At 38.1% G+C, this 23,564-nt stretch overlaps 2 protein-coding genes across 3 annotated transcripts in view; one reads left to right on the forward strand and one right to left on the reverse strand.

Moving 5' to 3' along the window:
* Positions 1 to 8,161: 8,161 nt before the first annotated feature.
* Positions 8,162 to 12,327, forward strand: LOC149848884 (cytochrome P450 94A2-like). The gene is made up of 3 exons (XM_090005618.1): positions 8,162 to 8,486; positions 11,632 to 11,859; positions 12,170 to 12,327. Exons 1-3 carry the CDS (start codon positions 8,162 to 8,164, stop codon positions 12,325 to 12,327), a joined length of 711 nt encoding a protein of 236 aa, XP_089861744.1.
* A 1,602-nt stretch (positions 12,328 to 13,929) lies between these two features.
* LOC149848885 (uncharacterized) overlaps positions 13,930 to 23,564 on the reverse strand; it is a 29,438-nt gene continuing 19,803 nt past the window's right edge. The window contains exons 11-14 of one of the 2 annotated variants that reach the window (XM_090012788.1): positions 15,013 to 15,082; positions 14,824 to 14,898; positions 14,356 to 14,447; positions 13,930 to 14,261 (exon numbers count right to left, since the gene is read on the reverse strand). In XM_090012788.1, the coding sequence (XP_089868914.1) occupies positions 14,138 to 14,261; positions 14,356 to 14,447; positions 14,824 to 14,898; positions 15,013 to 15,082 (361 nt within the window). In that variant the 3' untranslated portion in view covers positions 13,930 to 14,137. Of the gene's footprint in view, positions 14,262 to 14,355; positions 14,448 to 14,823; positions 14,899 to 15,008; positions 15,083 to 23,564 lie in introns of both variants that reach the window. The other variant, XM_090012779.1, reaches the window with a different exon arrangement.

The following is a 23,564-nucleotide window of genomic DNA, read 5'->3' on the forward strand; positions in this document are numbered from 1 at the left end:
TATATATATATATATATATATATATATATATATATATATATATATATATATATATATATATATATATATACTAAAACAAAATTTTGCATACTATGACGGAATTGCGCATCTCTATAAGTCGACAACATCAAAAAATCTTATCAAATTTCGCAAAAAATGTTTTAAGAAAGGAAACAATGCACTTAATGCTTGTGAAATTCTCACAAAGAAAATGAATTTCTCATCAACTCATATGACATTTAGCGACTTCCATAAACGTTCATTGTTAATAAGGTGGTTATTTTTAATCTATCGACAACGATAATTATTGTGGTCAATATTTTGATTATCTATAATCTATTAACGATGATAATTATCATTGTCAATATGTTAATTATTTTTTAGCCATTGATTTTCAAGCCTTAAACGATCTTTCTTATACATCATAATAAGATGATCCAAAGAGTCTATTTCTATAAAACCATGCATCTAGATCTCATCTGTATGGTAAAATTTTAGAACAAAAACATTTGATTGGTTTACATATTTTAGTTACCCTGGATCAAAGAAAACTAGAATATGTAAACTAGTATGAACCGAGATTTTTATAGTTTTTTTTTTTTGCAAATTTAACCCTGCAGATGCATTCAGCATGGTCCATTTTTTTGAAATCAAATATTGGATCATCATAATAGGATCAAGAAATGTAATTTTTTATGCTTGCATATTTACGAAAATTTTGAGTCATTGATTTTCAACCCTTAAAAGATCCTCCTTATACATTGTAATTGGATGATACAAGAGTTTGTTTCTATAAAACTGTACATCTAGATAGCATCCGTATGGTGTAATTTTAGAAAAAATAAAAAAACCTAACAAAAATCTCGGTGTGTGCCAGTTTACAGATTTTAGTTACCTTGGATCAAGGCAAATTTGAATATGTAAACTGGTATGAACCAAGATTTTTATAGGATTTTTGCAAATCTATGGTCCATTTGCTTGGAATCAAATAGTTGATCATTGTAATCGGATCAAGAAATGTGATTTTTTATGCTTGCATATTTATGAAATTTCTAAGTCATTGATTTGCAAGCCTTAAAATATTCTTCTTATACATCATAATTGGATGATTCAAGAATCTGTTTCTATAAAATCATGCATCTAGATCTCATCTATATGGTGAAATTTTAGAAAAAAAAAACTATGAAAATCTCGGTGCATGTCAGTTTACATATGTGTTACCCTGGATCAAGGGAAACTGAAATATGTAAACTAATACAATATGTAAACTGGCATGAACCAGGATTTTCATAGTTTTTTTTGCAAATCTAACCCAGCAGATGCATTCAGTGTGGTCCACTTGCTTGGAATTGACTATTGGCTCACCATAATCGGATCAAGAAATGTGACTTTTTATGCTTGCATAATGATAAAAATTCTAATCCATTGATTTTCAAGCCTTAAAAGATCATCTTATACGTCATAATCGGATGATTCTGTTCCTATAAAACCATGCATCTAGATCGTATCTGTATGATGAAATTTTAGAAAAAACTAAAAAAAAAACTATGAAAATGCATGATAAATATAAATTTAAAACTGACAATAATTATCAACATGAATATGAATTTACAACCGACGATAATTATCATTGTCATTATGTAGATATATTAGTAATCTATCCATATTACGATGATAATTATCATCATCAATATGTTGAATATGTTGATTATTTGTAATCTATTGACGACACTAATTATCGTCAACAATAAGTTGATTAAATTCGTACAATTAAAAGGAATTTTGCATCCACTCATGCAACATTTTGTGATTTTTGCAAACATTAAGAGCCTTTCACATACATTTTAAGAATTTTGCAAGAATTATCATGATTTTCATATTATAGATGCAAAAATCGGGAGTATTGTCTGAAAGTGTCGAGAGTTTCTCATTGGATGTCATGCAAAATTCATGATTTATGCTCAAAATCATGTGAATGTAGTTTTTAGTGATATTTGGCGAGATTTGGAGAGCATCGCGATGTAACACACGAAACTCTAAAAATTTGCTTGCTTAAAGGGTAAAAAGGTCTTAAAAAATAAGGTAACGCACAATAATTATTGTCGTTAATAAGCTAGACGACGATAATTATTGTTGTCAATATACAATATATAACCGACGATAAATATCTTCGTTGATGTTAAAATTTTATATTTTGGTGAGAGCCCTCCCTCCCTTTTTCTTTTTGTTCCCTTCTGAAAATGTCACATCCCTCTTTTCGCTGCCCTCTCTCTCCTAACCTCCCTTCGTCCACCATTGTTGCCCATGCCAGTGACCTCTCTCTAGCCACCAGCATCGAAGGCCCCTAATCTATCTCTTAACTGAGCTATCTCTCTTAGCGGAGTCCACCGTAGTTGCTCTAGAGGACCTCTTCTCCACCCTCAATCACCACTTTCATAACTTGGAGTTTGAGCAACCCCGCTCTGCCAAAACCCACAAAGGTATTTTCCTTCTCTTCCTTTTTTTTCTTATTTGAGGGTTTTATGATATTATTTTTCTGTAATTCAACAAAACTTCAATTTTTTTGAAGATTTCTAGGGATTTTATTATCTTGTGCTTGCAGAAAACCTAAGGATGTGATTTTTTATTTTACTGTTTGGGGCTCTTGATGGTATATATCTTAAAAGAAGCATGTCTAAAGATTAATTTAGTGTGATCACTTGCATACATTGTGTTGAGCTTGCAGAAAACAACATGAGAGATACTTCAATAAAACCCCTAATTTTACTTAACATTTTTTTTTTGCTATAGTTTTTTCACACTTCAAACCAATTTGTAATTTTTTAAAGCTATTTTGGGTGTTTATTATTGAGGCTTCTAGAAAAACTAGGCATTTTATTGTTTGTAGAAACCAGTTGCAGTTTCATCTAGTTCGTCCATGTGTTTGGGTATTTCACTTCTAATATGAGTGCCTCATTATGTAGATGTTCTCATTTTGGGGTCACTTCTATGCAATTGAAAACAACTTGATGATGAACATGTTTAATCTTAGAGAAGGTATAATCATTTGATTACATAGGTGTATGATATAAATTTGTTCATGTTAGATAGATCGGTTCATTTATATGGCAATAAATCATAACCTAATTTTGCTCTCTCATGTTTAGAGCAATGTTTTAGGAGAAGAAATTAGGTTGATTGAGATGTATAGATCAACCCTGACAAATTCTAATGGCGACTTTATGAGAAATATTGCATCTAACAGTTATGTAAGTAATTGAATCACTTCATGGTCTTGTATATGTAAATATATATTTTGACTATAACTAATTCAAATATGTGTTTGTGTTATAGCATGAGATGGTACAGTTGGCATCGTAGGACTCAAAAAAGTTTTGAGATACTTTAAGAGGTCCTTGGTACATGACCTAGCTATGTTAGAGGCATGGAGAGTTGTGTTATACCTACCCAAGCATCATCTTCTATCAATACATCAAACAACACCCTTAAGCATGCGCTTAATTCAACTTAGGAAGAATTAGTGACCACCAAAGAAGAGTTGGAAACTACCAAAGAAGAGTTGTGTTCCACCAATGAAAAGTTTGGCACTTGAAGGGTACGATGGTTAATATGGAAGCTAGGCTAACGTAGTTTGCAGGAATGGAAGCTAGGCTGGCACATTTTGAGGGAATGGTTGCAATGATTTTAGAGTAATTATGAAGTTCAAACTAAAAGTTGGAAACTACCAAAGAAGAGTTGGGCTCCACCAAAGAAAAGTTTGGCACTTGAAGGGTACGATGGTTAATATGAAAGCTAGGCTAACGTAGTTTGCGGGAATGGAAGCTAGGCTGACACATTTTGAGGGAATGGTTGCAATGATTTTAGAGTAATTATGAAGTTCAAACTAAAAGGTATTATTAAAAAATTCCAGTTTTGAATAATAACATGCTAGTGTTTTACTGTTTTTTTATATTAGCTAAAAGATATTGTAATGCCAATTTAATAACTTTTTCTTCATGCATGTATCTTTACGAAGTTAGCTGCTCAGATTTGTTCACTAAATATATATTATGTTTTCTATGTTCTATGATTGTTCACATTGCACTAAGATCAATGAAAAGAAAGTGAACAAAAAAAGTTCATGATGTATTTTAGTGTTTGATTGATGAGTTGAGGTTTATAACAATTGAAGTTTATTTTCTATTTATGCTATTTAGGTTAAGAAAACATAAAATGTTTTGTTGAGCAAACATAAGATGTTTGTGTTTGAGGATATAGTGCACATTCTTACATTTTACTATTTATCGATGAAACTTTTTATTGTGCATTATTAACATTTCTATAAAAGTTGTTGTTATAGACTTTTTTAATTGTATATGCATGATTATTTGAATTAAACAGTAGTTTCTATAATAATAGGGAAATCTAAAATTTGAATTGAAGTTTTAAGTGTTCTGTAATAGAAGAGTTTGAAGTGTTGTATTTTTCTATAATAATTGAAGTGTTATGTAATAATTGAAGTGTTTTGTAATAATTGAAGAGCAGTTTTTGTAAGCATAGGGAAATTTGCACGATTCCATGCAAATTTATCAAGAATTATGCAAATTTTCTTCAAACTATGCTAAAGTTCTATGAAAATTCACATGATTCCATGCACATTTCCTTCTAATTAGACAAATTTTTATCAAACTATGCGGAAGTTATATGCAAATTTGCATGAATCTATGTGATTTTTCTTCTAATTATGTGAATTTCTATCAAACTATGCAGAAGTTCTATGCATATTTGCATGATTCATGCAATTTTTCTTCTAATTGAGTGAATTTCCATTAATCTGTGGAAGTTCTATACAAATTTGCATGATTCCAAGCAAAAACTATGCCAGTAAAAATATAATTAAAAAAAAGACTTATGCTGATGATATTCATCATCGACTATATCAAAATTACTAGTGACGATATTTATCATCGATTTTCTTAATCTAACCCACAATATTTATCGTCGTCTATTTGAATATATATGACTTTTCAATATATATACAATGATAATTATCGTCGAGTTTAATCTATATTCGGCGATATTTATTATCAGATATTTTTAACATATATATATATATATATATATATTTAATATAAATATGACAATAATTACCACCACCTTTAAGAGAGAACCAATGATAAATATCGTCAGTGTTATTAAATTTACTCATTGATATTTATCATCATTTTTAATTACTATAATTGACGATATTTATCGTCGGCTATTTGAACATATATGATTTTTCAATATCTCTACGATGATAATTATAGTTGACTTTTAAGATATAACTGACGATATTTATCGTTGGCTTTCAATAATATAAGTGATGATATTCATCATCGGTTTTAATTAATATAGCCAACAATAAATAGTGTCGCCTTTAATTCTTATTACTGACAACATTCTAGAGCCGACCATTTTATACCAATTATATCATATCATCAAATTTATTTTTAGATACACGACAATATATAAATATCATCGAAAAGAGTAATATAAATGACCATAAAGGGCCGATGACCCGAGCAATGATATTTATCATCATTAATGTTATTGGCTACTATAAATCATATATTGTCGATGATAAATGTTGTTAGTAATGACTTGTTTTCTTATAGTGTTCGCTTCTCAGGTCGCTTCTGAGACGATTCCTGATTCGCTTGTACGGTGCTTCCGGCTTCTTACTCTTTAAAATTTTAAAGTGTCTTGCTTCTTGCTTCCTCAATTGGTAACTATGGTATTAATCCATTACTTGGCTTTGCAAGCACAAATGCACAAAAAAGTCAACAAGTCAACTTGGGTTACTAGTTTATCACACATTACAACCAACAAATATGGTTTGTTGAAACTCCAAATCTCTCTTCAAAGAACTGAGATGAAGTACTTATTTCTTCACTAATGTGATTACATGTTACCTTGTTCACACAGAGACCTAAAAGATGTCTCTTTATTAAGATAAGAAATCGAGTGCGGAAACATCACAAAGAGGCTTATGAACGAGACAAAGATGTTCCAACTAAAGCGGCCAGTGGTCATTGATGCACATCAGGGGAGCTTGCTTTGACAAAAAGAAAAAAAAAAGCAAGGAGAAAAGGATGCATCAAGTACTTTACTATCCAAATTGCTCACTTTTGTGTAAAGTACTGGGGGATCACTGGACAAGTTAGAAGCATGATAACATGCCAAATAGAGTTGTAAATAGCACAAATTAAACTCGAGCCAAGCCAAAGGGGGTTGGCGTAGTTGGGTGGGGCCTTGGCTGCTAGATAGGCAGGTAAGGTTCCATTCTCATGGGTGTCGCCCCTCTACACAAGTCAATGCGTAGCATAGGCCCCGGAGACAGGGGTCCTAGCCTCAAAGCTTTTTGCTGAGGGCACAAGCACCGTAGTAATGGTAGGTTGAGCCATCACGATCAGATCTTCGTGTCAGATTCAAAAAAAAAAAAAACTCCGGCCAGACTGAAATACAAGAGCAGATCAGAACTAAGGAGTCTTGGACAGAAACCGTCTAAGACACCTAAATGCCCTTAATCATGAAAATGAACGGCATCCAAAACCCATCTGAATGGACAGTCTCTACTCAAATGGGCCCTACACAAATTTGTGATGCCATTCACTTTAGGGATGAACGGCATCAGGGACCGGAAAATCGATGGGCTAAAAATCATCCAAAAGACCATTTGGTAAGTCTTGGGCGTCGTTCATTCATTCTTATGATGAATGGCGTCCATGTGCCTTAGACAAGTTTTTCTGTCCAATCCTTTGGACCTGATCCTCTCTCCTGAAATACGCAACAAGGAGAGATGTTACAGCCTTGTCACCTCCATCCTAAACTTGGATCCACCCTCTTTCCTTTTTTGTTTTTGACACTCTCTCTCTCTCTCTCTCTCTCTGGCGACTGAGAGAAAACAGTTAACCCACTTGTGAGCTCATTGGTATAAAAACTTTCCTGACAAAAAAAAAAAAGTGGGCCTGATAAAAATGATTGGCCAAAATAAAGTATTCAGTCCAATAATAGCATCGTCAGCCCATACAAAATAATGTTCTTGCCTGCTCAGATTACTCTCTTCTTCCAAACCCCCAAATGAAGGATATGGAACACTTGTTTTCTTTGTTCCTGCCACTGTTGCTACCATGCTGCTCCTAACCCTAATCACCAAAGAAGCCTTCATCTCCACATTGGTTCTGCTGTGTCTGTCGTCGCTAATGCCCACTTCATCACCCAATACTTCTCGTCCTCGCCTCTCCCAACCACACCGCCCTCATCCCCCCTTCCCTTCGGCTCCAAGCTCATTGTCACCGGCAACCCCTCCAACGTGGAGCACATCCTCAAGACCCATTTCCATGCCTACCCAAGGGCTCCATCAATTACTTTATGCTCAAGTGTTGGATATAGGAAAGATGGAGAAAACTTGTATACACCCAAACAAGCGAAGATAAGAAAACCTCACTTGATAATATTAAAGAGCAAGCAAAACACTACAGGTAAGAAGGAATACAACCAAAACACAAAAAAGGAAAAACACACACTAACACTAGACTCACGTCTGACGCCTCTTTATATAGGCAACATAAATAGCAGTTACTCAAAAAGAGTCACTCACGTATAGGGGTGGCAATTTCTGACACGACCCGCCAACCCGCCTCTTAGGTGGGTTCGGGTTGGGCTTAAGCCAACCCGTTTAATAAACGGGTCGACCCGTGTAACCCGTTTATTAAACAGGTCGGGTTCGGGTTGGGGGTATGCCAACCCGGCTGACCCGTTTAATAAACGGGTTAGGCGGGTGGGTCAACCCGCCAACCCGACCCGTCAACCCGCGAACCTGAAAACCCGTTTACCCGACCCAACCCATTTATTAAATGGGTTGGCGGGTCGTGTCGGGTTACCCGTTTATTAAACGGGTCGGGTTCGTGTTTGCCACAGCCGACCCGTTTGATAAACGGGTCGGGTTCGGGTTGAGGTATGCTGACACGCCAACCCGACCCGATTGCCACCCCTACTCACGTATACCCCACTAACACCATTAATAGTTTACTGCATAGGTTACAAATTTTAACCCACTAACACATGACTTTTCAACTCACCACTATTCACATTTAACACCCCCATTTAACTATTTCAAAGTTTCAACTTTCAACTATCCATGTATTTGCATCACATTTTATCACTGCGTCCTCCTTCCGGCGACAGCGAGACCTGGAAGACCCAGTGCAAGATTGCAAGCCATGAGTTCAACACAGGCTCCCTCCGTAAGTTCGTCGACACCGCGATTAAGTCGGAGATCTCCAGTTGCCTGATTCTTCTGCTTGACTCCGTGGCAACCAAAAAGGCGGTCTTGGATCTCCAGGATGTGCTGCAACGGTTTGGGTTCGATAACATCTACAAGATTGCCTTCGGGTCAGACCCCGGCTGCCACAACCTCGCATTGCCACCATCCGACTTTGTCATTGCCTTCGACGATGCCAACGGTTTGTCACTGCCCCTCCAATTGTATGGAAGCTCAAACACGCACTTGGGGTCGGGTCTGAGAAGCGGCTCAGAAATGCCCTCAGAGTTGTCAATGACTTGGCCCAAGACTTATTCGTGAACGGAAACAGCAGCAACAGCAGCCAAAAGCCTTGATGGATAATTCTGATCTTCTTGGGAGGTTTATTGGTCCTGGCAATGCCGATTGCCGACTAGGGGTTTGCCAAGGACATGGTGATTAGCTTCATACTCGCCGGCAGGGACACAACCTGGTCGGCACTCACCTGGTTCTTCTGGCTGGTTTATCACCATAAACAAGTAGGAGATGAGATCCTCAAGGAGATACGTGGTATCCAAGGAGAAGTATTTGGCTTTGAGGAGGTGAAAGAGATGAACTATTTGCATGTGGCATCTCATGTTCGGGGGTCCCAAAGAGCACCACGAATGTAAGCATGTGCGTCTCATATCCCCATGTTTGTCAGCATTAATTAGCGTTGGAGTTTGATGCGATTGCAAAGACTTAAGTACCCTCTTCTCCATTGGTGCAAAAAAAAATGACGATTCTTGAAAAGGAGTGGTTGTAAAGACTTAAGTGCCCCGAAGATGATTATTTAAGACTCACTCTCTGCACTGCAGGATTATCTGAGAAATAAATCTCCTCTGGAAGAGGCCATGAACATCAACCCTCTCACTCTCTCTCTCCTTTCTATTTCTGCTTCTATGCACATCCAACAGAAGATCTTACATTGCTCCATCAAGCACCGGCTGACCTACACATTGACTGTTGTGGAGCCTGATTCAGAGTTTTTACCCTTACAGGAGGAGGGTTTGGGGGCTCATCCCAGCGTGGGTAGCATCATTCAACTAAATGAGTTGTAGATCCTGATTCAGAGTTTTTACCCTTACAGGAGAAGGGTCTGGGGGCTCCTCCCAACGTGGGTAGCATCATTTAACTTGAAGAGTTGTGGAGTCTGATTCAAAGTTTTTACCCTTATAGAAAAGGGGGGTCTGAGGGCTCCTCCCAGCGTGGGTAACATCATTCAACTTGAAGAGTTGTGGAGTCTGATTCAGAGTTTTTACCCTTACAAAAGGGGGGTCTGAGGGCTCCTCCCAGCTTGGGTAGCATCATTCAACTTGATGAGTTATGGAGTCTGATTCAGAGTTTTTGCCCTTATAGGAGGAGGGTTTGGGGGCTCCTCCCAATGTGGATAGCATCGTTCAATTTGATTCGTTGTAAAACCTGATTCAGAGTTTTTGCCCTTACATGAGAAGGGTTTGGGGGCTCCTCCCAGCGTGGGTAGCATCGTTCAACTTGATTCGTTGTGGAGCCTGATTTAGAGTTTTTGCCCTTACAAGAGGGGGTCCGGGGGCTCTCCCCCCAACACGAGTCCCGGGTGTCGTGGTCAAAAAATGCACAGGGTGTCGTGGTGAGAAAGACATATGTTTGTTCCAAGCTAGGTTGGAAGAAATCAATGGAAAATCCAACAGGGAGCATGCCAAAATCAAGATGTGGATGTCAAGCGAGAATGGTGTTGTGCAACTCAAATAACACAAAATAATAAGGGTCTGGTTTTTAGTTAAAATGAAGAATAAAATGACAATAGAAATTGCTTAAAATTTACAGGAATAAACTAGACTCAATAACAAAGACACCATTTTTTACGGATTTGGAATATGACCTCCGGTTAAGGAGATATGACCCTGACAAGTTGGTCCTAATTCGGGTAACGATTTACAACGATTTGCTTACTGAATAACACTATAAATCACTATAGCGAATTGTGGAAGACACTACAAATCGCTATAGTGAGATTCAAAAATAGTATAAATCGCTATAGCGATTTGCGGAAGACACTACAAATCGCTATAGTGAGATTCAAAAACACTATAAATCGCTATAGCGATTTGCGGAAGACACTACAAATCGCTATAGTGAGATTCAAGAACACTATAAATCGCTATAGCGATTTGCGGAAGACACTACAAATCGCTATAGTGAGATCCAAAAACACTATAAATCGCTATAGTGATTTGCGGAAGACACTACAAATCGCAGTTGAAAAGACAGATAACACTATAAATCGTTGTGGGGCTCGTTGGAGACCCGAAAATACTACAAATCGTTGTAGGAAAGCCCGATAACACTACAAATCATTGTTGGAAGGCCCAAAAAAAAATTGGTCCAGAAAGCGCTACCCCCCCCCCCCCCCCCCGAGCCCCCCGCCAGGGGCGGCTCCCCCTTGACCCCCGACCGCTGACCGCGCAGCGGGATCCGCGCCGGGGGGGGATCCCCCGGACCCCCCTCCTGTAAGGGCAAAAACTCTAAATCAGGCTCCACAACGAATCAAGTTGAACGATGCTACCCACGCTAGAAGGAGCCCCCAAATCCTTCTCCTGTAAGGGCAAAAACTCTGAATCAGACTCCACAACTCTTCAAGTTGAACGATGCTACAGTCAGTGTGCAGGTCAGTCGGTGTTTGATGAAGCAATGTAGGATCGTCTGTTGGATGTGCACAGAAGTAGAGAGAGAATGGAGAGAGAGTGAGAGGGTTGATGATCATGGCCTTCTCTAGAGAGAACTCTTTGTCTCCCTTGATTTCTTCTCTAGAGAGAGAGAGAGAGAGGGTTTTACAGTGTTTTACGAAGAAAGAAGAAGAAGACTTTGAAGAGTCAACATCATCCTCGACTTTCTGGATGGAGGACATGTTTGTCCTTTTTTTGAACGGAGAAAGAAGAAGAAGACTTTGAAGAGTCAACATCATCCTCGACTTTCTGGATGGAGGACATGTTTGTCCTTTTTTTGAACTGTTTGTTTTTTCTTTTTTGAATGAAGGGCATTTTTGTCATTTTCTCAAACCATCACTTTATGAGAAGAATAGCAAGAAAGGGTACTTAAGTCTTTGCAACAACACCAGAGTTCGATGCAAAGTTATGTCAACATACACAGGAATACGAGCCCCATGTGCTTGTATATGTGGTGCTCATTCAAAGCCCCGAACACAGACGTGGGATTTAGTGAATCATCTGGGGGGAACATACACCACCCTCTCATGTATTTGCATCACATTTTATCACTGCGTCCTCCTTCCGGCGACAGCAAGACCTGGAAGACCCAGTGCAAGATTTCAAGCCATGAGTTCAACACAGGCTCCCTCCGTAAGTTCGTCGACACCGCGATTAAGTCGGAGATCTCCAGTTGCCTGATTCTGCTGCTTGACTCCGTGGCAACCAAAAAGGCGGTCTTGGATCTCCAGGATGTGCTGCAACGGTTTGGGTTCGATAACATCTACAAGATTGCCTTTGGGTCAGACCCCGGCTGCCACAACCTCGGATTGCCACCATCCGACTTTGTCATTGCATTCGACGATGCCAACGGTTTGTCACTACCCCTCCAATTGTATGGAAGCTCAAACACGCACTTGGGGTCGGGTCTGAGAAGCGGCTCAGAAATGCCCTCAGAGTTGTCAATGACTTGGCCCAAGACTTATTCGTGAACGGAAACAGCAGCCAAAAGCCTTGATGGATAATTCTGATCTTCTTGGGAGGTTTATTGGTCCTGGCAATGTCGATTGCCGACTAGGGGTTTGCCAAGGACATGGTGATTAGCTTCATACTCGCCGGCAGGGACACAACCTGGGCGGCACTCACCTGGTTCTTCTGGATGGTTATCACCATAAACAAGTAGGAGATGAGATCCTCAAGGAGATATGTGGTATCCAAGGAGAAGTATTTGGCTTTGAGGAGGTGAAAGAGATGAACTATTTGCATGTGGCCATCTCACAGACCCGCCAGTGCTGGATGATATCTGGTCGGACAGCACCGTGGTGCCAAAGGGAGCAATAGTTTGTTACCATCCATATTCAATGGGGAGGATGGAATCATTGTGGGGAAAATATTGGGAGTTCTGGACGGAGAGGTGGCTACAGAAGGATGATGCAGATGGGAGGTGGAGGTTCATAGCAGAGGAGCCCTACAAGTATCTGGTGTTCCAGGCAGGGCCAAGGGCGTATTTGTGGGGAAGGAGATGGCATTCGTTCTTGGGCGGTTCAAGGTGGCACCGACAGGGATGGATTTTGTGTCGGATCGATTTTAGGATCACACAGTTTCACAATCATCATCATGGTATAAAACATGATATAAATCATAACCCGTTATCATTTCTCATAACCCAAACTTTTAGCAAAAAATACTTTAGTTTTAATTTGATATGGCCCTAAAGGGCCAATTACCCGAGCCCGGCTCAGCACAGCACACGACGGGCGGGCGTGCTTGTGTGTGGTAGACATCCCAACCTCTTGTTCTCAGGAACAAATGTAAGAGTTTATATGGGGGTTATAAAGCCCACAACAAACTCAAACACAATCAATATGGGATTATTCCACGTCATCAAAACCACTTTTTCCAAAAAGAAGGAAAACAACCCACGTTTCATATTTGAATCCCTTCCTTCTTACACCTATAACATTTTGAACCAGATTACCATGTAGACATGACGTCCAAGATGAAGGGTGGTTTCCCAGTGAGGGTCAAAGAGAGGAATGCATATCATTAAATGTATCTCAGTGAAGTAATTGGTCAGGTTACAGAACTATGGTGAAGACATTTAAGTTCATGAACTTTATCACATTTAGGTTGTAAAGCCTTAGCTGTACGCAGGGGATGCTATTACAAGAAACAGAAAGAGAATTGCAGGAGGTGTTTGGCACGGAAAGGTGGAGTTGAGATCTTGAAGACTTGTTATTAAGATGAAATTAGAACCTAAGATTGTGTGATGGCCGTAACGGTGTGTTTACTACCTTCATACCCTTGAATGACCAGCCGAGGATTGTTTCTTCAGTGTGAATGGCCGGGTGGAGAATTCACAGGAAAAAAAATTCACCGGTAAAAAAACCTATCCTGCTTTTACCTAGTGCATGTAAATTTGCCACATCTTGCTCCTTCCAAACCTATTCAACATGTACCACCATACCCTCTTTACTGATCGTTAATTATCCCATTAACTTCTTGATGTTTTCTTTTGCTCATCCACCATTACTTCTGTTCACTGCGTATTCTTTTAATTCCGTGAGCAACCTTGTTTTACGGGTTCTTGTTTCTAGGCTGCTTTAGAATACTGCTTTTGCATGTGCCCTGTTAAATTACAGAACCAGTCATTATCATTCTGATCACTTTTCCATTTTTGCTGTAACTAGTACTTGTAATCACGATTTTTACCACTATACTCTATCCATTTCACTTCCACCAGCAAATCCCTTTTTACCTCATTAGGAATAATAGCATTTTCCATAGAGTGATTCCGACAAAAGCATGACTTTTTCATCCATGGAACTTTGAACGATCCAAAACATGCTTTTGACTAAACAAACCATATAGATCATATCTGTCAGTGGATGCAGATAATGAGAAAATACTCCTAAGGTGGAAGATAGGAAATAGTCTCATCAATTGCAAACATATTTATTCTTGATTAAAAAAGGATACAAGATTGAACTATTTTCCGTAGTCACAAGAGATTAATAAAAAAACTGCACATCTATTTATACACTAGATCGAGAATCAAAGTCAACCTCATACTATTTCACACACTCATTTTGGCACTCCAACAATGTAGGTACAAAAGTTGCATACTGAACCTTTAACATGATCATCATTATCAAGCTAAGCTTCTATTGTTGGTAGGCGAAGAAGATACTGGTAATCCAGGAGACCGGTGATATATATATTTGCTTCTTGGATCCACAATAAGGCCTTTTCCTCCATTCACCTCAAGATCATGCCTGCACAGACCAAAAAGATCGATAAAGAGGGAGACAGACTAGAATCAAAAGAACAGATATAGACAGTCATTTGCACCATGATAAAAGAACTCACTGGAAGACAAAATCTGGGATGGTCAACTGCTCACGTGGGACGTATCTGAATAGCTGCAGTAGTCTATCAACATATACGACCTTTCTCCACACCTGTAGACGAGAGAAAAATGAATTTCCAAAAGTTATTCAACCTGCCTAGGAATGGTTACATTGCCATGCACGTGAAACCATATAAAAATCTTGATAATACAAGTTCAGCATGATTGCATGGGCATGACTAGGCCTTAGAAGGAAACCGTTATGCATGATGAAGCCTACCCAAGATCCTCTCTGAGCCCTGAGAAGTTGACTGCAATTTTAACATCCCTTGGCAAATAGAATGCATTGCGTGCATCTATTACAACAATTATATCAAGTGGACAAGGGCATGACAACATAAGCATAGGTCCTACTTTAAACGTTTCAATACACAAATGCAATGGTATGGGTTGGCAGGCGTGGGAGGAAATAACAAACAGCTACGTACTTCTCCATCAACAAACAATTGCAAGGCCAAGACTGCAGCCTTCAATCCAAATGTTGGATGCAGCATATATACTGCCTGCAATAATGTCATAATGTCAAAAATGGGTTCCAAAATCCGTGCAAATTTCCTCAAAAAAAAAAAAGAAAATCCATGCAAATTTTAGGATAAAGTTCTCACTAAATCACTTACATGCAAATTACGCTGGTGTTTTCGACCAAGTATTTGCTGTAACCGCTTCATCCATCCTAAATCTGGTTGCCTGATCATTTTCATAGTAACCAAATATGTTAATAAAGAAAGGTACTGATAGAGAAGGGCAAACATTAAGTTACATAACATTTTTCTTAAATTTTTACTTCATCTCCAAAGTTCCAGAAGGTTTACATTTGCAACAATGTGGTACTTGATATCGTCCACTAGTTCACTGATAAAACCATTCAGAAGGGGTATTGACGTGAAGTAATGTTTTAGGTCTCGTTTGAATGATACCCAAAACCTGGAACCTTGTTAAAAACCAGGTTTTGGGCATTGGTTTTCACCTCCAAAACCAAGTTTTGGAATGTTCGAATGACACTTCCAAAACTTGGTTTTGGAGCAAACCCACCCCAGAATCAAGCTTTGAAAAAACTTCGGTAGGGTGGTGTTTTTTACCCGCGGACCAAGTTTATCGGGGTGGAGAGCTTCTTATAACACCCACAATGCTACCCTCCACACCTCTTCCCATTTACACCACCATAATCATAATCCCGGATCACATTCTGGTTATTTTCAATCAGTGGATGGCCAGAATGATTTAAATTTTATTTTTTATTTTTCAGTCAATTTAGCCATTTTCTAGCTGCTCGCCAGCCGAAAAATGGAGAGTCTAGCACTGTTTGACATGGATTATGTCAACCCAGTCATTTCCTTTTTTTTGTTTTGAGTAAAATTTTGAACATTGGGCCATTTTCCGAGCATTCACCAACCAAGAAAGATGGAAAATGGCTGGGTTGATACCACCCAGTGGAGGTGGTGCCATCGTTGCCATTTTCCAGGCAGTGGTTGGCAGGAATGGTTGGAATTTTTTTCCCTTTTTTTCTAAAATTTGTTTTTTTCAACCATTTTTCTGGCGACCCACCAGCCAGAAAAATGGTCGAGATGACACTGTCCAGCATGGGTGGTGCCATCCCGACCATTTCTACTTGGCACTTGGTCAGAAAATAGCTAGCTTTTTATTTCTTCTTTTATTTTCGATGCCAACCAAAAACCTGGAAAACCAAGTATTTTGGTCATCCAAACACCCTAAAACCAGATTTTACCCCTTCTCATCCAAATGGAGCCTTAGTGTTCAGTTATCATGTCAGCTATCATCATAGAACTCTAGCAAACTCACATCACAGCTAAAAAGCCTTTTCATTCATTTATCAAGGCTGAAAATCCAAAATCTCTGATACAAAATTGACCTTTAATTAAGCTGGAAAAAAATATAATACTGAAATGAAATGGGGATCTTCGAAACACGAGCTTTGATTAACAAGAGCAAGTGTCAAGAATGACACTAAAGCATAACCCTTAAAAAGGGTATAACTGGAAACAAAATAAAAATAAAAATGTATTCTTTATTGATATGAAAAACCAATTGCTTAAGAAGCATTGGAGTGAAATACAAGAGGGGCTGCACCCCTTTATATACACAGCTGAAAGAGGACTCAATAGAGCTGTTGGGCACAGTCCAACAGTTCTATTTAGAGCTGTTGGAATGTGTCAGTCCAACAGCTCTATTAAGAGCTGTTGGACTGTGTCAGTCCAACAGCTCTATTGCTAGTCAAGTCTGGACAGGACTTGACTAGCAACAGTCATTCTAGTTCAAACTGAACTAGATGACATAAAGACAAAAAATAAAAATAAAGGAAAAAAAATACAGAAAAGAAAGAAATTAAAAATGTATTTATATATATATATATATATAATAATATAATATTATTATATATACATATATGTACAATTTTACATTTTAACACTCCCCCTCAAACTTACGGTACAATGCGCGAAATTTTGTCTAAGAGAAAGTGAAATCGGGGAGCAGCGAGAGGCTTTGTAAAGAGGTCTGCTAACTGATATTCTGAAGTGACATATGGCAGATCAATTATCCCGTGTAGATATTCCTCTCTGACGTAGTGACAATCCATTTCGATGTGTTTGGTGCGTTCGTGGAATGTTCTGTTACTGGCAATGTAGATCGCACTTTTGTTGTCACAACACATTTGTGAAGCCTTTGTTGCTTCAACTCCCATGTCAGCAAGCAGTCGTCGGAGCCAAACTACTTCCATGGTCGTGGTTGCCATGGCTCTGTATTCAGCTTCGGTGGATGAGAGAGATACCTTCTGCTGCTTTTTACACCTCCACGAGATTAATGATTCCCCTAAAAAGACACAAAAGCCAGTGGTTGAGTGTCTGTTATTGGGATCACCTCCCCAATCAGCATCAGTATATGCAATTAAATCAAGAGAAGAGGAGGAAGATAAGAAAAGTCCTCGTGAAAGAGAGGACTTGATGTATCTGATAATACGCATGACTGCTCCCATATGAACAGAAGTAGGAGCATGTTGAAATTGACTTGCTGTATGAACAGCATGTGCTATATCTGGTCTGGTAATGGATAGATAGGAAAGTGCCCCGACAAGCTGTCTGTAAGGAGTAGGGTCTGCAAGAAGTTCTCCATCATCAATCTTCATTTTAACATTAACAACTTCTGGAGTGTCAACTTTCTTATCATCAGTAATACCAGACCTGAAAACAATATCAAAAGCAAATTTAGTCTGAGATAATAAATATCCTCTAGGAGAATAAGCAACTTCAATGCCTAAAAAATATCTCAACAAGCCCAAATCAGTCATTTCAAAATGAGATTTAAGAAGTGTTTTGATTGTTTCAACTTCCTGTTTATCGCTTCCGGTGATGATCATATCATCCACATAGAGAAGAAGCACAATGATCCCTGCATCAGAATTCTTAATAAACAAAGCAGTGTCAGTTAAACAGAATTGAAAACCAATATCAATCATAACACGACTAAACCTATCATACCAAGCTTTTGGTGCTTGTTTAAGTCCATAAAGAGCTTTTTCTAAGCGAAGGACTTTACCCTTAGGAATACTTAGACCAGGAGGGGGTTCCATATATACTTCTTCAACTAGCTTTCCATTTAAAAAAGCATTTTTGACATCCATTTGAAAAATAGACCATTTTTTGATAGAAGCTAAGGCAATTAAGGTTCGGACAGTAGTCATACGAGCCACCGGAGCAAAGGTTTCTTCATAATCAATCCCATATTCTTGGGCATAACCTTTGGCTACTAAACGGGCTTTATATCTTTCAAGAGTACCATCACTCTTGGTTTTAATTTTATAAACCCATCGACATCCTATAGTTTTCTTCCCTGGAGGAAGATCTTGAATATTCCATGTAGAAGCCTTTTCAAGTGCATCTAATTCAACTTTCATGGCTTCTATCCATTTGATATCATTTTTTGCTTGAAAATATGTGGATGGTTCTTCATATGAGTGAATTAATGCAATAACTGCCCTATATGTGGGTGAGAAAGACTCGTATGATACAAACTTTTCTGGAGGCCTCGAGATCCGGGATGATTGTCTAGTTGGAATGTTAGAATATTTCTCAAGTGCACATGGAGTATTAGACTCTTGTCGCCTGGAATATTGAATACTAGTATCTCTATGAACTTCTTCATTTTCAACATTAAGATCAATAATTCTTGGATCATCATCAAAGTTACAATCAAGGTCATATTCATCAGATGTTGATGTTAGATCTAGCAAAAAGGAGTACTCAGTGACGTCTTTTAATTTTCTAAAATCAAAGAAGCTCTCCTTTTCAAGAAAGGAAACATTTCTAGACACATATAGTTTATTATTTTTGAAGTCAAAACATCTATAACCTTTCTGGTTTTCAGCATATCCTAAAAAGGCACAGGGAATCGCACGAGGGGAAAGTTTATCATTTTTGTCAGTAAATATGAAACATTTGCACCCAAATATTCTTAATCTAGAGTAGTCTGGAGAAATGTTCATAAGTTTTTCAATGGGAGTGATATTTTGTAACGAAGAAGATGGCATCCTATTAATGAGATAGGTGGCAGTTAAGGCAGCTTCTGCCCAAAAGTCTTTAGGGACTTGATTTGCTATTAATAAAGTTCTAGTGGTTTCTATAATATGGCGATGTTTTCGTTCTGCCAGTCCATTTTGTTGAGGTGTATAAGGACAAGATCTTTGATGTGTGATGCCATGCAATTTAAGATAATTTTGAAAATCTGTGGATAAAAACTCTCCCCCTGAATCTGTGCGAAAAATAGTAATATCATTTTGAAATTTGTTTTTAACCATATTATGAAAAGTTTGAAAGTATGAAAATACTTCAGACTTATGTTTGAGAAAGTACATCCACGTATGTCGGGAGAAATCATCGACAAAAATAACATAGTAAACAAATCCTCCTTTAGAAATTACTGGTGCAGGACCCCAAACATCCGAGTGTATTAATTCAAGTGGTCTTGAAGAGAAAAAGGTTCTGTTCTGAAATGGTAATCTTTTCATTTTACCGAGAATACAATCTTTACAATCAAATGATTCAGAGTTACAAAATTTCCCTAGATTTGGAAAATGTTGGATTTTGGCTATATGTGGGTGACCAAGTCTCTTATGCCACAGTTCCAACTCTATTTTTTGAATATTATAACAAAAAGTTTTCTTCGGCATTTCCAAAAAATCCATGTAATAGAGTCCTCCTTCTCTATGGCCTTCCCCAATCAGCTTGCCTGACTGGCGATCCTGTACCCAACAACCATGAGAAGAAAAAGAAATATTACACCCATAATCAGAAATTTGAGATACAAATAAAAGATTTAAATTTAATTTGGGAACATGTCTAATTTCTGGAATAAAAAAATTTTTTGTTTTATAATTTTTTTCAAAATCTCCTATTCCTTCTATTTCAAGAGAAGTCCCATCAGCAGTAAAGACCTTTGACACACTTGTTTTATTTTTAACACATTTGGATAGACTTTGATTATTTGGGGTCATATGAAAAGATGCACCAGAGTCAAGAAGCCAAGAAATTTTACCTAAATCAGAAAAAGATGAGGCTGCTGCGCCGGTTGAAGCTTCAGATGAGGAAGAGGCACCTTTGATGAGAGGCTGAAGGATCTCCATTAGTTGGGCCAGGGAAACTGGTGCATCCTGATCTTTAGGCTCCGATCCAGCAATTGCAGCTCTTTTTTCTCTCAGCTCCTTAAGTTTGGGACATTGTGGCCTGTAGTGTCCCGGTTCATGACAGTGATGACAAATAACTTTCTTCTTATCATAGTCACCATTTTGTCGGTTAAAGTGAGGAGGCCTATATGATCGAACATGATTCCCTGGTCTAGACACGGCTAAAACGGAATCATCTTCAATTTTTAAAGAACCTTTCCGGAGACGATTTTCTTCCATTGTTAACTCTTCAATAGTTTCAACAATAGAAGGAATTTTTCCCCGGTGAAGTAGGGCCGATTTAGTGGTTTCAAATTCCGGCCTTAATCTAGTGATAAACTGGTAAAAATGTTCAACATCGAGTTGTTTCTGACGAAGCTCGATGTCTTCGGCACAATGCCACTTTGGTTCTAAAAGGGAAAGTTCTTCCCAAAGTTCGGACAACCCATTGTAATATTCACGAATAGTTTTGTCTCCTTGTGTCATCATTCGAACTTTTTCTTGGAGGTTGCACACGTGTGCAATATCTTTAAGGAATACATATTCTTAAGGTATTCCCATGCCTTATCGGCATGATCAAATTTGGCAAGACTTGAGCATTTTTTAATGTCAACGCTATTGATAAGCCATGACATTATCTTCGCATGAGATATTCTCCATTCTTTCCATTTCTTCTCGTATGAGGCAATAGCCTTGATTTTCTCTTCTTCCGATAGAGGGACGTCTTTATCTCCCTCCTTTTTAGTAAGAGATAGCTTAGGTTCTGAATCGGAACCATCCACAATCCCCCATAAGCCTTTTCCCCATATATGGTGCTTCATGATTGAAGCCCATGTTACATAGTTCTTATCGCTTAGTTTCATAGGCATGATGGTGACTTTATCATTGTCATCCATCGATTACAAGGAGAGAAAGAATAGGGATAGAAGAGAAACAAGAAGGAAAATGAGAAAGAAAGAAAAAAAAAACAATACAACAAGATGTGAAATCTTCTCCAATGAAGTGATAAAACACTTCTCTTCAAGTGGCGAACACTTTTGCAAACGGGCACGGAAACCGAGGCAGCTTTTCCTCAAGATTTAGTACTTCCGCGGCTCTGATACCATGAAATTAAATGGGGATCTTCGAAACACGAGCTTTGATTAACAAGAGCAAGTGTCAAGAATGACACTAAAGCATAACCCTTAAAAAGGGTATAACTGGAAACAAAATAAAAATAAAAATGTATTCTTTATTGATATGAAAAACCAATTGCTTAAGAAGCATTGGAGTGAAATACAAGAGGGGCTGCACCCCTTTATATACACAGCTGAAAGAGGACTCAATAGAGCTGTTGGGCACAGTCCAACAGCTCTATTTAGAGCTGTTGGAATGTGTCAGTCCAACAGCTCTATTGCTAGTCAAGTCTGGACAGGACTTGACTAGCAACAGTCATTCTAGTTCAAACTGAACTAGATGACATAAAGACAAAAAATAAAAATAAAGGAAAAAAAATACAGAAAAGAAAGAAATTAAAAATGTATTTATATATATATATATAATAATATAATATTATTATATATACATATATGTACAATTTTACATTTTAACACTCCCCCTCAAACTTACGGTACAATGCGCGAAATTTTGTCTAAGAGAAAGTGAAATCGGGGAGCAGCGAGAGGCTTTGTAAAGAGGTCTGCTAACTGATATTCTGAAGTGACATATGGCAGATCAATTATCCCGTGTAGATATTCCTCTCTGACGTAGTGACAATCCATTTCGATGTGTTTGGTGCGTTCGTGGAATGTTCTGTTACTGGCAATGTAGATCGCACTTTTGTTGTCACAACACATTTGTGAAGCCTTTGTTGCTTCAACTCCCATGTCAGCAAGCAGTCGTCGGAGCCAAACTACTTCCATGGTCGTGGTTGCCATGGCTCTGTATTCAGCTTCGGTGGATGAGAGAGATACCTTCTGCTGCTTTTTACACCTCCACGAGATTAATGATTCCCCTAAAAAGACACAAAAGCCAGTGGTTGAGTGTCTGTTATTGGGATCACCTCCCCAATCAGCATCAGTATATGCAATTAAATCAAGAGAAGAGGAGGAAGATAAGAAAAGTCCTCGTGAAAGAGAGGACTTGATGTATCTGATAATACGCATGACTGCTCCCATATGAACAGAAGTAGGAGCATGTTGAAATTGACTTGCTGTATGAACAGCATGTGCTATATCTGGTCTGGTAATGGATAGATAGGAAAGTGCCCCGACAAGCTGTCTGTAAGGAGTAGGGTCTGCAAGAAGTTCTCCATCATCAATCTTCATTTTAACATTAACAACTTCTGGAGTGTCAACTTTCTTATCATCAGTAATACCAGACCTGAAAACAATATCAAAAGCAAATTTAGTCTGAGATAATAAATATCCTCTAGGAGAATAAGCAACTTCAATGCCTAAAAAATATCTCAACAAGCCCAAATCAGTCATTTCAAAATGAGATTTAAGAAGTGTTTTGATTGTTTCAACTTCCTGTTTATCGCTTCCGGTGATGATCATATCATCCACATAGAGAAGAAGCACAATGATCCCTGCATCAGAATTCTTAATAAACAAAGCAGTGTCAGTTAAACAGAATTGAAAACCAATATCAATCATAACACGACTAAACCTATCATACCAAGCTTTTGGTGCTTGTTTAAGTCCATAAAGAGCTTTTTCTAAGCGAAGGACTTTACCCTTAGGAATACTTAGACCAGGAGGGGGTTCCATATATACTTCTTCAACTAGCTTTCCATTTAAAAAAGCATTTTTGACATCCATTTGAAAAATAGACCATTTTTTGATAGAAGCTAAGGCAATTAAGGTTCGGACAGTAGTCATACGAGCCACCGGAGCAAAGGTTTCTTCATAATCAATCCCATATTCTTGGGCATAACCTTTGGCTACTAAACGGGCTTTATATCTTTCAAGAGTACCATCACTCTTGGTTTTAATTTTATAAACCCATCGACATCCTATAGTTTTCTTCCCTGGAGGAAGATCTTGAATATTCCATGTAGAAGCCTTTTCAAGTGCATCTAATTCAACTTTCATGGCTTCTATCCATTTGATATCATTTTTTGCTTGAAAATATGTGGATGGTTCTTCATATGAGTGAATTAATGCAATAACTGCCCTATATGTGGGTGAGAAAGACTCGTATGATACAAACTTTTCTGGAGGCCTCGAGATCCGGGATGATTGTCTAGTTGGAATGTTAGAATATTTCTCAAGTGCACATGGAGTATTAGACTCTTGTCGCCTGGAATATTGAATACTAGTATCTCTATGAACTTCTTCATTTTCAACATTAAGATCAATAATTCTTGGATCATCATCAAAGTTACAATCAAGGTCATATTCATCAGATGTTGATGTTAGATCTAGCAAAAAGGAGTACTCAGTGACGTCTTTTAATTTTCTAAAATCAAAGAAGCTCTCCTTTTCAAGAAAGGAAACATTTCTAGACACATAT

Source organism: Nuphar pumila, chromosome 1 (assembly GCF_984573655.1).
Source record: "Nuphar pumila chromosome 1, dmNupPumi1.hap1.1, whole genome shotgun sequence".
NCBI lineage: Eukaryota > Viridiplantae > Streptophyta > Magnoliopsida > Nymphaeales > Nymphaeaceae > Nuphar > Nuphar pumila.

Excerpts from the sequence above, each read along its gene's own strand:
- LOC149848884 (XM_090005618.1), top strand. The coding sequence starts at position 8,162 with ATGTATTTGCATCACATTTTATCACTGCGTCCTCCTTCCGGCGACAGC. Across the intron at positions 8,487-11,631 it reads TGCCTTCGACGATGCCAACG|GCTCCCTCCGTAAGTTCGTC; the intron begins GTTTGTCACTGC and ends AGTTCAACACAG. Across the intron at positions 11,860-12,169 it reads TGCATTCGACGATGCCAACG|GAGATGAGATCCTCAAGGAG; the intron begins GTTTGTCACTAC and ends ATAAACAAGTAG.